We start from the raw sequence: 14,302 nt of genomic DNA, 5'->3' as shown, positions 1-14,302 counted from the left end.
AACGAAGAACACCGCTTAGACAAATATGGGATAGCAAAGGAGGGTGGTAGTCCTTATTTTGGTTTTCAAGCTTCTTTTCAGGGTGAAGTGACAGGGGATTGATGGGTGAAGACTATGCCAATTACTTGGATTTGTTTTTTTGGGTCGGTAAAACGCTTAACTGATTATACCTGTTCAATTTAATCCGTTTGACAATTTTTGAGGGTAGTTGCACCATGGAAATGTAAAGAGAGAATACGGGAAGGGAGAATAAGATCTCAACAAGAATGAACTTTGCTCTCAAGTTATCGAGAATCATTGTGGAGAAGAAGAGACATACAGTACAGAACATACATGTTACATGATGAAAATGGAAGCCGGGTGAACATCAAAATAATTTACGGGTATCGGAGGATCCACCAGAACTACTAAGCCACCAGAGTAATACAGTGACATCCGTCTTCCGATTCCATATTTACACCTAACTTGCAAAGGCCACTATGCGAGGAATCTCATTCACCCTCATCAACCCACTTTCCAAATTTTAGATTACGTCGGTAACCAAATGATGCGTTTCCATTAAATTGTCACTTCTACTGACTGGTCCGTTAAATCATGGTGCTTACACTGCACAACTCCATTGAATATTTTATTACTCTTGTGTGTATTCTGTGGCAGCGTTGCACTGATTGGTTTGCGAGTTCCAATTGTCAAGGAGGTCTGAAACAGACTCCTTGAGCTTCTTTGCCTGAGGTCCTGTCCTAAGAACATTAACGTCACCCCAATTGGAGCATGGATCCCTCCACCAGCTCTTCAGGCCAGAGCACCATGCCCCTGGAACGGCTTGATTCCGTCCACGGTGGAGAATCTTCTCATCAATCATGTCCAGGACAGGGTCATTGGCCCTGAACTGCCTAGCAAAAGCAGCTCCACTTTCTACCATCTTATTGTAATCTGAGATGTTAAGGTTCTGTGGTTCCATCTGTGGAGGATTGTCCCAGATCATGTATCGTAAGTCACCATTCACTGTTGTGTTCTTGAATTCTGGCATATTGCAAATGACCGAGTGAAAATAACCTTCTTGAGATAACTTAACATTTGTAAAATACATGAGCAGTGTTCTAGGTAAATTATCCCAGCCAAAAAGGCAAAACTCGAGGAATGATCGACTCAGGATTACCCATGGTGAACCTGCAAGCGAAGGAAAGATTCACGAAAGACACCTCCCATTTGCAAAGATGGTGTTGCACTGACTGAATATGAGAGAATAGACTTGCCTGTGAATATTTTGAAGGATTCGGGTGTCTTCCGCTTCTGTGTAGCTTGAAAAATTTTACTTCGCCTTGATAAATATATTGCTGGGTCAACTACAATAGGCTCGATTCTATCACTTCTGCATACATAAAAATACATCATAAATATATGATCTTTAATCAAATGAAAGAGAGCCATGAAATAACAGCTAGAAGGATTAGCAGTAATTTTTATTACTCTTTCGATCCAAGGTCACTGGTATGGTCAATGAAATTGAGGTCCCTCCTAACAGAAGAGAAAACATGGGACAAATCTGGTACAGATAAAAGAGAGGGATTAGTAAATCAGAGAATTCTGAGGGGAGGAAAAAACCAAAAACCAAAAATGGATCATATCAAGAAACAAAATCAGTTGTCCATAAACAGATCATGGAATGATTAAGTAAAAATTGTTCTCAGTAATATATAGAGCATTTCATAACCTATAATAACAAACACTACAAGAGTTCTTGAGTTGGGAGTACAACATAGAATAAAACAAACAGATACACAATTAAATTGACTTGATCAAAACAAAGCACAAGATAATTGAGTTGACGAAATTCTTAAGTATATAGAGGATTTCGTCAGCTAGACCATCAAAAGAAAATAAAATGATGGTATTGGACTGCAATATTGTTGAGAAAAGTTCATTGATGCCAATCTTAATTGACACCTTTGGAACAACAAAGTTGATTTAAACGCTATGTCAGGTCATTAACAACAACAAATAGAGTATAATTACTTGCAATCTCAGAGGCAAATGATACCCTATTCTTTAAAAGGGGAACGGGTGCAAGAGTTAACTAGCATCTCTCATAGGACATTCTCCAGATGGGGCAAAAGGAAAAGCAACAGTGTATATTTCACATTTGAAGAGTGTTTTGACAAAAGCTTTAGTGTTAACATTTTAATCCACCTTCGATTTCCTTCCCAGAATATAGAACAGGTTATTAATAATGCTTTATCAAACTATTTTACTCTCATAAATTTGTTCTTTTGTACTGAATTGCATTGAACAAGTTCCCCTCTACACATCTATCATTTACATGGTTTCTCTCCAGCCTTCATCTGCTCCATTGTCCATGATCTGGTGATAATTTGCATCTACAACTAGCAGTATTCAGTTCAATTCAGTACATTATCATGCTCATGGTGCAAAATGTAATTCTTTTCTTTTATAAAGGTTGACACTTCCTATTGAGAAACTTGAGTATCTAATTGTTTTTCTTTGTTATTCATGACAACGGATGACCTATTCGCCGATATTAGATCCTCTTGTGACAATATCAATCATATTACTAATAGTATCATCATTGGAAAAGTAATTATACAGATTCAATTTATTCGGGATGCCTAAAACTACGCATCCAGATTAAGCCTTAAAAATACTCATTGTTTGCAATTTGTTCCCTTTACTCCAAAAGTTTTATTGGTTTCAATGATAACTCAAATGTTTTATTATGGTTTCAATTTTACAATAGAGTGTGGATAGTGGTAAAATGTTAACAAAAATTTGAAAACCCCAAAATATCCTAATAAACCTCACTCCTGACTGGTTTTCTCAGATATCAACCCAAATTCAAAAGAGATAGCGAGATGGGTGTTTAACCCAAGTAGTATAACCCAAATATCATTATGTTTATCTAAGTTTGGTCATCTTTTTGGAGGTGGTGTTTCTTCATCTTCATCTTCTTGGAGGTGGGGGACCTTGACGGTGAAGATCAAGAGCAACCAAGACAAGGTAAAACAAATTTTACATGGAATGCCACAATATTTGATCTGTTCATCATGTCAACCAAGCATGTAAACATATCCAACACAAACTTCAACAAAAGTGGCAGAGAAAGTTGAGCCTGTAACACGATAAGTGACGCGAGACTAGCTGAAGGCTCTAACAAGAGATGCAGCAACAGTGAAACACGAATGACAAAGTTGAATTTTGAGGTATTCAATTATTAGGAGTATTTTGGGGTTTTAATACTTCCCTTAACAATTTAACATGCCATACTGAGCAAAACTGAAACCATAATCAACACTTGGGTATAATTGAAACCAATGAAACTCATGGGGTAAAATTGAAATATGGCAAACATTGAGGGGAATGAGGATTAAGAGACTGCTAATCTGGCAATAGAATATGCGGTTTGTGTCTGTGTCATGGAGAAAATATGTATATAGGCAGTGTGAGGCTGCTATAGTGCCTCATTTTTATGTTCTTTCCTAATTCAAATATGATTTTATTCTCAAGCAATAGAGTTGAGACCCAGCTTTACTGTCAGTAAATAATATACTATACCTATTCTCTCCCTTTTCTTGTGTGGTTTCTTACAATTTGGCATCAGAGCTCTCATCTTGGGAGCCGTGTGAGCCCATTGCTAATGCTAACATGGAAGGAAGGATATATATTCTTGAGAAAAGTTCAATGAGATGCTGCGCATTGTGAAGGATTGACAGCGAAATCACTCGAGGGATCAATCTCTACCACGGAGAGAGATCCACAAGATGAACCTAGAGGACTGATGGGATGGGGATCTAGGCTTTGGGGTAGATGCTTGCTGAACTAGTTTCAAGCATAGGAGAACCAAGTTGCATTCCCTTCTTGGTATCAATTCAGGGAAGCAGTGTTGTGTACGCTCCAACCAGGGAGCGGAGAAGGACCCATTTGGGACATTATTGAGGGTGAGACAAGTTGGGCCTGTAATGGATTACATAGACCAATTCGAAAAACTTCCTAGGCATATGTAATATGTTGATACCGAAATTCTTAAAGGAATCTTCACTAACAAGCTAAAACTTATTACAAGCTGAAATAAAAGCTCGGAGTTGGAGACATTGGCTGAAATCAAGGATTGAACCATATTGTTGGAGGAGAGGAACCGAGAACGGAAGGGAGGAGGTGTGAATCCAGTAGAGAAGGATTGGGACTTCAAAAAGGGCTAAAATCTTTTAAGTAGCATTTGGAAGAGAGACTGAGACTGAGAGATTGAGACTGAGAGACAAAGACCGAGATACAGAGACTGAAATGAGTCTCAGTATTGTGTTTAGTGTAAAAGTGTACAGGACTGAATTATGTCTCCTATTTGGTTTGAAATAAAAGTAAAGAGTGAAATGTTACAAATTACTTAAATACCCCTAAGATTATAAAACCTAATCCCTTTCTCAACCTATGTCAAATTTCATGAAGCTTCACCCCTTTTCTCCCCTGTGCTCGAAGAACTGAGCAGCGAGGACACAAGCCGTCCGTCAACCCCTCCGCCGGCGCAGGAGACTCTCCCGTCGAGCCTAGCGCACCACAGCATCTCCAAAGCTTCTCAATCGCGCCGCTAGGTACTCCACAAGGTCGTCTGTTTGGTGCCCTTCGCCTCCTCTGCATCTGCCTTGCCACCGTCGCCGTCGTTCCTTATCAAGTCTGCTCTTCACTTTGGAGATGTGTCTCTGCTCTCCTCTCTTTCTCTTCGTCTTTGCTTTCCTCTTTCGTTTGTCACATATCACCGAATTTGGGGGTGCATTTTTTGTCTAGATGATTACATAATCCCTAATTATAATTGGATTGATAACTTTGTATGCTAATTTTCAGGGACCTACTCAAGCTTAGATTCGCTTGCTGGAGCTACGACGGCAATGACGCAGCAGTGGTCCTGGGAATGAGAATATTAATGAATGAGAACCTGCAAAAAAAGTAGCCCTAATTTGATTTGCAGAAAGGGTAAACTTGGAATCAATTATTTAGAACGAGGGTATTTTGGTCAGAAAATATTATTTAGATTTTAGTCTCTGTCCCCAAAAATTTTAGTTCCATATATCCCCACTTTTTGGAAGTACTGAAATTTTGGAAACGGAGACTGAAATTTTAGTACCAGTCTTTGGACCAACAAACATGATGCTGAGTCTCAGTTCCCCAGTCTCCGTCTCAGTACCTCCAAATAAACGGTAGCTTAGGAATGGGATGATCATATGAAGCATAAGGGGGTGGGTCAGCAAGGAAGGGAGCAGTTCCAAACCTTCCAAATTAGGAAAATAAAGAAGAAGTGACAAAAGGAGATGTAGCTGGAATTAGGTAACAAGCTAGAGCACTGAGTATGCTCTCAGCAGCTCAAATTGCAATCATTTCCTAAAACTGAAAAATGACAGTGTGTACTCCTATTAGGGTAAGTCAGATCATCCCCTCCTAAGGCCTATCTAGGCAAGCTAACCCACTAAGACTCAATTCTTGTTATTTATATCTGGAACCTCCCCTATTTTCTCTTTTTTCTTTGTACATTTTCCTCCTATAAAATACTTCGTTAAATCCCTTAATTGGCCTTATTACCATTGGGGTCCTACCAAACACCCCTCTATTTCCCCACTCCTCTTTTACTTTTCTGGTTCCTCCTCTCCCATCAAAAGCATCTTTATCCATTTTAACTCTAGGCTTCTTTTCCTCAGGCAACTCAAATGTTGTTTCAGTTCAGGCAGAAAATACACGCTTACATTCGATCACAAAAATACTAATCAACTAGAAAACCTGTCTTGAGCAAATTTGTTAACCATGGCCAACACAAGATTAAATGTGAATCATATTAATCCACAGCACCCAGTCCAGCCTGACAACCATATAACATTCAGATTTATAAATAAAAAACGAACTTAACTTTACAGTTCCAAATAACATAATAAACGAACTTAACTTTACAGTTCCAAATAACATAATAGAAGTAGAAAAGGTGAAATCTTAGAGAGAATATAACAATTAAAATATTTCATTCACTTCAATGCAACTACACTCAATATACACAATAGAGCTCAGCCAAACCTTCTCTGATAGTTAATATTTCAAAGTACGTTAACTCCAACCTAATTGGAAGTCATATAATTGCATCAGACAAGTTCCAATTTACATAGGAAGAAAACCAGAGATATTTTAATATGTACCATTCTTGAAAGTATAGATATAGCATACACATTTTATCTTAATCTATCATTTATAGTATTTCATCTATAACTAAGCCTAAATCTTAAAAATGGTTGACAAATGACAATTAACAATCAATTCAAATCACCTTAACTCTCCCTGTATGTTTAAAGACTAAATTGTGGATGATTTATGCAATCATATACCAAGTTTATTGAAGGTGTACTATCAGTATTATCTAAACCACTACTGAAATGAGACAGTCTACCGTTTATCTTTGGTTTTCTTATCCCTACCTATTGTAACCAAACTCCAAGCCAATTATAGTATAGAAACTATAAAAAAGCAGAAAATAGGTCACAAAACTAGGGAATACAGAAATAAGAACACAATCACAATAAACAATTTTCCCATAATCTAGTATTAAAACTTGAGTATAATTTCTCATAACCATCACTAGAGAAACAAAAGTTTCTACTTCATATCACAACTCTAATTTCCTAAACCAAACCAAAACCAAAACAAAGCTCCTAAAAGATTAAAGAAACCTTCCCAAGTCATCATCAAACCAATACAGGCAACAACAATCTTTTCTTGCTATTGATTGGACTACCGCTATCCAGGTCCAACTACCAGAAACCTGATTAACCCATTTATCTGGTAAAGTATGCTTTTTATCCTTAACATTTGTAATTTTCTTCAAAAATATCCCTCAACATTTAATTTCATTCAATTTATCCCTAACGATTTTTAATCCGTGTCAAAATTATCCTAGACGTTAACTCCATCTAAAACACTAGGGAAAAAAGTGCACAAATCGAAATATTTTGTGGACAAAATTGAATCAAAATAAATGTTGGGAGTATTTTTGAATAAAAAAATCGCAGAAGTTAAAGACAAAAAAGCATGCTTTGCTCTCGTTTTTAACCTAACTGAAAGTCAAGGTCTGGACTCGAGGACATTTTCCATTCCCAATTTAAACGCTACCTTATCAAAGAAATAAACAAAACGCTAACTGAATTCACAGTAGAAACTACATAGTGCAAACCCATGAACCAAAACAGAATTTACCGTATTGGCATTACCATCCTGGGTGATGAGGGGATAATCAAGGGCACTCAAAGTGACAAACCAATCCCAACCACCATCCAACTTCATCATAATGGCAGCAGCTCTGAGAGTGATGGCAATGTTCGATGACCCCAAATACGTCGCATAATCAGCCTTCCCGACCACATCAACGTTCTCGAAGGCCTGTATCGCCGGCACCGACGTCACTGCCGCCGCGAGTCTCCGCCTCTCTTCGTCCCCAGCATCCTTCCCAAGATGAAGCAGGTAACGGTTTCTTGGGTGGTAGATTGCCAGCAACAGGCGGAAGGCGCGGTCCTTATCGCCTCTGCTGCCAGTGATGAAGTAGGCGAATGCGGGAGGGTACAGAGCACCTTGATTTACAATTGAGGGGAAGGGCTTTGGAGATGTTAAGGAAGTGAAAGAAGAGAGAATGATCATGAGGGATAGGAATGCTGCAGTGGAAAGGGTGAAGAGCCATTTCTTCTCAGCACCCATCAAATAGAACTACGAGAATCACGATGAAAATGGTAACTACGGTTGGTGTTGGGTGCTTGGGGCCGCATATGGCACCATTGTGCCAGTACCATGATTTTGGAAACCGGTTCGAACAGTTGAGAAATTTGTTTTCGGTGACAAGCAAAATTGTTAACCCAAATGATGTTGAATCGGAAAATTAACCGAGAATCAGTCGGTCGAACCCAAATTCGGAAACTCGACCGAGTTTTTTTATTTTGAATTTTTAAAAAATAAATATATAATACTTGAAAAGTTAAAAAAGAATTTAATTTTAATGCGTTATATATATCTTTAATTATATTCGTTATTTTAGACTCCTTTTAGTTTGTGTATATAATATATTAAGACATAGATATTAAAAAATAGACACTTAAGACATCCTATAACTATATATAAAATAAGATTTATAAGTTTGTACGTTTGAGATGTGTCACACATCTAACATCATCCACGTATTTTTATTACATTATTTATGCTCATTGCATTATATAGGACTAAATTTTTTTTGCATGGTCCTTATTATAATAACACCCTTATATCAAAACCATCTATATTATAACACATTCTTGATGATTCTGTCTCATTTTTTTATTGAGTTAATATTCAAAATCGTTCCTAAAAGATACATCTATCTCCATATGAGTCCCTGAATGATAAAGTTAATCAAAATAGTCCCCGAAAGATGACGGACATGATCACGTTAATCCTTCCGTCAATTCGTCCGCTGAGCTGGTTAATGTTGAGTGACATGTTCCGTTAACTGCCTGGGTGGTTGACGCCTACGTGTACGATGGGTTTACTGACAAAGTAAGTTCGTTAAAAGAAATCAAATCAGTCCCTTGGATGATGAACCCTAATCCTAAATGCGATGATAAATACAATCCTCAATATAAGCCAAGAAAAATACAGTCCTCAATAAAACAAAATGAGATATTAGTCACCAAAAAAACAAAATGAGATATTGTACAAGGAATTTCCAGTTTGTTGCAGCAAAGATGAACTTAACCACTTGAGTGCTTCATCTATTTCATGGCAAAATCATGCAAGTGGTTTCAAATGGACAGCACGAACCTGGTGTAGGGTCAATTGGACAGAAAGAGTTGTAGCTTCAGTCTGAAAGGTCTGAACTTTGCGCTCGAGTTCTTGTATATAGCGGGCCTTTCTCTCTTTTGAACGTGTATCAGATTGCCGATTAGCAAGTATTCTGTACATAACAACAATATTCGTCAGAATACTAATCCACAGAAAGTATTAACATATGGAAGCACAAAACGACATGAAAAAAAAGAGCAGCGTCCCTTGAATCTCACTATCCCTCACTTTTGTTTCTCCCATCTCAATTTGAAACCAAAGCACACACAAAATGAGAGGATACATGATGATCTCTGTTTTTCAGAAATAATAAATTATTTATTGTAATGTCACTAGATTGACCATAATTCATGTTAAAAAGGAAGAGTCTTCATGACAAATGGTTTTGAACTATGGCATGTACAGCATTTGTATTGGTTTTGAAGGTTCTGCTACAAATTCACAATTTCAGCTGCATCAGCCATGTAACCTTAAAAACTTCCAAGGTGCCTATTCAGAGACTACCTATCAATTGCTATAACAACTCATCTGATTATGAATTCCAATGTTTCAATTACTTCCAGGGTTAACAAACCAACGCTACAATAGAGCTAGAATGCCAAAATCCATTCATGCATCAAATTAAGAAAAAACATGGCAAGAATCAAATATCATTGCCAAAATTCAGCGTTCCGACGTCAAGAATCAGAGCTTTCCCAAAAGGAATTGTTTGTAAATAACATTAAGATCAACGGAAAAAGTCCACGCATACAAATCATTGCATTACCTTAAAAAGTGCAATTATCCACCACAAACTAATGCAAGAAATTTTCATTTTCAATAGCTAACTCAACAAGACAAAATTCGTAAACGTCATGCAGCAATGTAAAAGCATAAGAAACCTAATTCCACTATTCGAATTCCGAAATTGCAAAAACAAAAACATGTACTCAAAATCAAAATAAAAAATAGAAAAAAATAGAAAATTTAAATGAAAAATGAAGTGAGTATCATGTTCAGACCTCTTGGCGCGTTTCGGATCAATGGTCCATAGCTCAGTGAACTTATCAGGAGGCATTGCTTTCTTCGCCTCCATGATCTCTCCGAACACGCCTGTCGTAGAACCGTCGACGGAGTTACTATGCCAGTGCTACCGTTTCCACCAGGACTCTTATCTTCCTCGTTGTTGCCGCTTGTTCCGGCGCCGCTGTAACCGCTCTGATCCGATCCATTTCTGCCCTGAATCGAACCGTTCGAAGCCCTTCCTCCGCCACTGAGCTTCTTGATGGGTTGCAACGTTTTGAATCTCTCTTGGACACCAAACGACGCCGTCTCAACACCTAGAGGGCATTGATTTAAAACGGCGTCGTTTTGTTACTGTGCCACGCGGGCACTTAACGGAACACGTCACCCAACATTAACCAGCTCAGCGGACGAATTGACGGAAGGACTAATGTGGTCATGTCCGTCATATTTCGGAGACGATTTTGATTAACTTTATCATTCGGGGACTCATATGGAGATCGAGGTATCTTTCAGGAACGATTTTGACTGTTAACTCTTTTTTTATCCTTCTTCTTCAGCTTGCTTTACATGTATATTTACCCCTAAAATTTCAAATTTAAAATTTGAATTCAAAATCAAAAGTTAAAAAGGGATTCATTTCCATTATTTTCGTTCTCTCTCCATTCTCTGTTTCTATTTTTTTCCCTATTCCTTTTCTTCTTCGGTTTTTCTTCATTTCATCTTAATCTTCAGTTCCTCCTCTTCTTTTTTTTCTCCTCTTATTTGGTTCGTTTCTCCGTTCACTGACTTCTTCCGAGTCTAAGTTGGAGGTGGAGATCATAGATGTTGTGTATGCACTAACACACCAAGGTAGAGAAAGTCATTTTACGATGTCACTGTATCTCAAGGCTCCAACATTCGGGGGAGTCGTCGTGGTGGAGGCAATGCCAGTGGTGTTAGAAGGGTTACGACGGTGGATGAGGTGGCGACCACTATGGTGGTGAACGATGGTATGCCAGTGGTGGTTACAGTAATTGTGGTGAAGTTCGTGGTGGTTATCAATGTTGTTGTGATGAATATGGAGGAGGAAGCGGCGGAGGAGAATAGATCGTTGGACAGTACTGAGTGGCGGCCACAGAGAGCACATGTAGTGCAACTATAAAACAGAGAGCATAGCAACAACGACCAAAACAAAACAGTGAGATATTACCGGCAACCAGAACAGATTTGCATGGTTGTTATTTTTTGTGTTTTGACTAATTAATTAGATAAATTATGTAAATAATTATTATTTGTTTAATCTGCAAATTTATTGTGTCAAATTAAAATTTTTGATTGAAAATTAATTTAAAAAAAAAATTCATATGTATATGTTCATTTTCATTAGTCCAAAAGAATATGTTTTCCAATTCTCTTCTTCTCATCATTCTTGCTTTCGGTCTCTAATATCGGAGCAGCAATGCTCAATAGCAAAATCAAATTAGTGAATCTCCCAATCGGTTTGCTATTTTTGGATTTTTTTTTTGTCATAGTAATGTTTTTTGAACGGGTTGTAATTATGGTTTTACTGTGAATAGAGTTGTGATTTAATTTTCAGTTTGAGGCTTATATATTCTCGGTTTTTAAAATTGTGGCTTTTGTTTTAAATAGATGCAAATTTTTGTGAAAGCTTTCATGGGAAAAGCCCTCATCTTGGAGGTAAAAAGATCCAACACGATTAATTGCAAGTAATGCATCTTTATCTGCTATAGCAGTCTATCAATTTGGTAAAGACGAAGAATTTATATTTGCTGCTGCAAATGGAAAGAATAATCTAGAAACGTGTTTGTTATATGCCATTGCTTAGGGGATGTCAATCTATTGTTCTATATGCCATGTTAATTTTTTTCTTTTGAAAATATTATGAGTTTGATATATGTGTATCTTAGCATATTTATGCAGTGAAAGTTGAGATGTCACTTCTTGACAATTGTAGGCAAGCACTCAGTCCATCAAAAAAGCCTTCATTATATTGGAAATAATTCTAATCCATATGAGCAAGCAATATCTATAATTGGTCATACTCTCTCTTCTTTTGAGAAAGATAACTTGAGACCATGTTTTGGTTTCGGCGATGGTTAGTATCTCTTTCTGATTTTACAGAGAAATTCCTGTATGTTGTTTATCTTCTATTGACTACAATGAAGTTGCTTCTGCAACTTCTGCACATAATCAAAATGTGTTCAACTTTTTTGTTGATGGTAGATATTGTAATGATTTTAAACAACACTTGGTGTGTGTTTGGATTTCAGTTTGCAAACGGGAGTTTGCATATAATTGATTTTATAAACTTGATTTTGATGAAAAGTAAGTTTGTGTTAACGTGATTTATGTTTGGCAATTTTTATATCAAAATTGATTATAGTAAAATAAATGTTGTTTGGATTATACTATTCAAAATCACTTTTAAATGAAAAATTACGAAAAAAGACATCAATTAAAATAATTTTTTATAATATTCTATTATTTTACTTTAAATATTTAAATAGATCTTATTAATTCATTTTTAAATAAAGTTAATATTTACTTACTAAATTAAAGTAATATATAAAAATTAGCAAAATAAAATTATATATAAGAGTTTTTTTTTGTGACTATATATATAAGAGTATTTAATCTGTTATATTTTTTAAAAATTTTAAGTATTAACGTAAAAATGTTAATTTAGTATTTTTTTTACATCGTCTTGTTGGTTTAATACTCTTAATAATTTTATTCTCAATATTATTTTAGAATCCAACGTGTATGATTTTATTAATACCTATGATTAATTTTTTATTTAATTGTTTTTTTTAATAGGATCATAATCTATATTATACAAAAATTACAACAAAAAACTATATATATCAAAATTATAATTATAAAAAAGAATATTAAAAATAATAAAATTAAATATTTATCTTGACAGTGATGAAAACAAATCTAAAAGTTCTTGATAATGTATTTTATATAGTATATTTTTAGTTCTCTTAGTACTCTTTTTTAGTACCTGATAATTTTTTACTATTATTATTATTATTATTATTATTATTATTATTGTTATTATTATTATTTATGGTTAATTTTTTGTTTAATTTACTTTACTTAATGGAATCAATAAATCATATTATAAAAAGATAATAATAAATATAATATACAAAAATTATAATTATAAAAATGTATAATGTCAAATAAAAATTTAACAAAAAATAAAAATAATAAATAATAAAAAAAGGAGCTTATATAAAGATAAATAATAAAAAAAGAAGGCTCATTCACCTAATAAGAATTTCATAAATAATACAATAACATGTCTATAGGATAAAATTGGTAAAGAAAAAATAGATGTTGAGGGTAAATGGCTAAAAGCCCGTTGGTGAAACGCAGAAGCTAGAAATTGTTGCTTCTGGTAAACGTGGTTTTAAATACAAAATCACTTCTGCATTTGCCAAACTAAAAATTAGCCAAACAAAAATGTGAAGCTTTCAAGGAGTTTAAACGTGCTTTTTCTTCTCAAACGAGTTTGCCAAACACACTATTGAACGTTACAGAAGAATGAACATTTTGAGAGAGAAGAGGAGATGCAAAGTAGTCATGCATGGTAAAAGTACGTATTTAATCCACTTCTTAGAATTAAACTTTTTTCTTATTGTATGATTTTTCATCATGAAAAGTCTACGTATAATGCTATGTTGATCCCTTTACCACAATTTATTATACTCTATTAAATCTAGATCACCTTACTCGCACCAAATCTTTGAAGAAGAATTCTATACATGTTAGTCAATATCATCGGGCTAAACTACATGCTGATAACTCTTATGCTAATAATTTAAGGACTCTTTTATCTAACATAGTCACTAGTGAGTCCCATATCTGATTAAATTCCTTTTTAATTTTAAATCCTATAACTATATATGAAAACAAGGTTCATAAGTTAGTGTGTTTCGAACGTGTCACACATATAAGATCATTCATGTATTTTTATTACATTATTTATGCTCATTGCATCATATAGGAATAAAACTTTCTTGCATCGTCCTTATTACAACACTCCTACATCAAACCATTTATATTATAACACACTCTTGATGATTCTGTCTCATTTTTTTATCCTTCTTTTTCAACTTGCTTTACATGTATACTTGCCTCTAAAATTTCAAATTATAAAATTTGAATTCAAAATCAAAAGTAAAAAAGGGATTCATTCCCATTATTTACGTTCTCTCTCCATTCTTTGTTTCTATTTTTTTTCTATTCCTCCTCTTCTTCGGTTCTTCTTTAATTCATCTTAATCTTCAGTTCCTCCTCTTCTTTTTTTTTCTCCTCTTATTCGGTTTATTTCTCCGTTCACTAACTTCTTCCCAATCTAAGTTGGAGGTGGAAATCATAGATTTTGTGTACGCACTAACACACCATGATACAAATCTTACAATATCCGCAAACTACCGGCAAG

General features: G+C 35.3%; 1 protein-coding gene across 1 annotated transcript; it reads right to left on the bottom strand.

Moving 5' to 3' along the window:
- Positions 1-6: 6 nt before the first annotated feature.
- On the bottom strand, positions 7-7,832 carry LOC107491492 (beta-glucuronosyltransferase GlcAT14A-like). The gene is made up of 4 exons (XM_016112330.3): positions 7,251-7,832; positions 1,471-1,546; positions 1,257-1,372; positions 7-1,170 (listed from the first exon to the last, which is right to left on the bottom strand). The coding sequence occupies exons 1-4, from the start codon at positions 7,729-7,731 to the stop codon at positions 632-634; spliced, it is 1,212 nt and encodes a 403-aa protein (XP_015967816.1). The 5' UTR covers positions 7,732-7,832; the 3' UTR covers positions 7-631.
- Positions 7,833-14,302: the final 6,470 nt, after the last annotated feature.

The sequence above is a fragment of the Arachis duranensis genome, chromosome 5 (assembly GCF_000817695.3).
Source record: "Arachis duranensis cultivar V14167 chromosome 5, aradu.V14167.gnm2.J7QH, whole genome shotgun sequence".
In the NCBI taxonomy this organism is placed as follows: domain Eukaryota; kingdom Viridiplantae; phylum Streptophyta; class Magnoliopsida; order Fabales; family Fabaceae; genus Arachis; species Arachis duranensis.
This window is presented reverse-complemented; position numbering and strand designations above follow the sequence as displayed.

Coding starts and splice junctions, on each gene's coding strand:
- LOC107491492 (XM_016112330.3), bottom strand. CDS start 7,731: ATGGGTGCTGAGAAGAAATGGCTCTTCACCCTTTCCACTGCAGCATTC. Junction 1,547..7,250: donor TCCCCTCATCACCCAGGATG/GTAATGCCAATA, acceptor TATCTGTACCAG/ATTTGTCCCATGTTTTCTCT. Junction 1,373..1,470: donor AGTGACCTTGGATCGAAAGA/GTAATAAAAATT, acceptor TTATGTATGCAG/AAGTGATAGAATCGAGCCTA.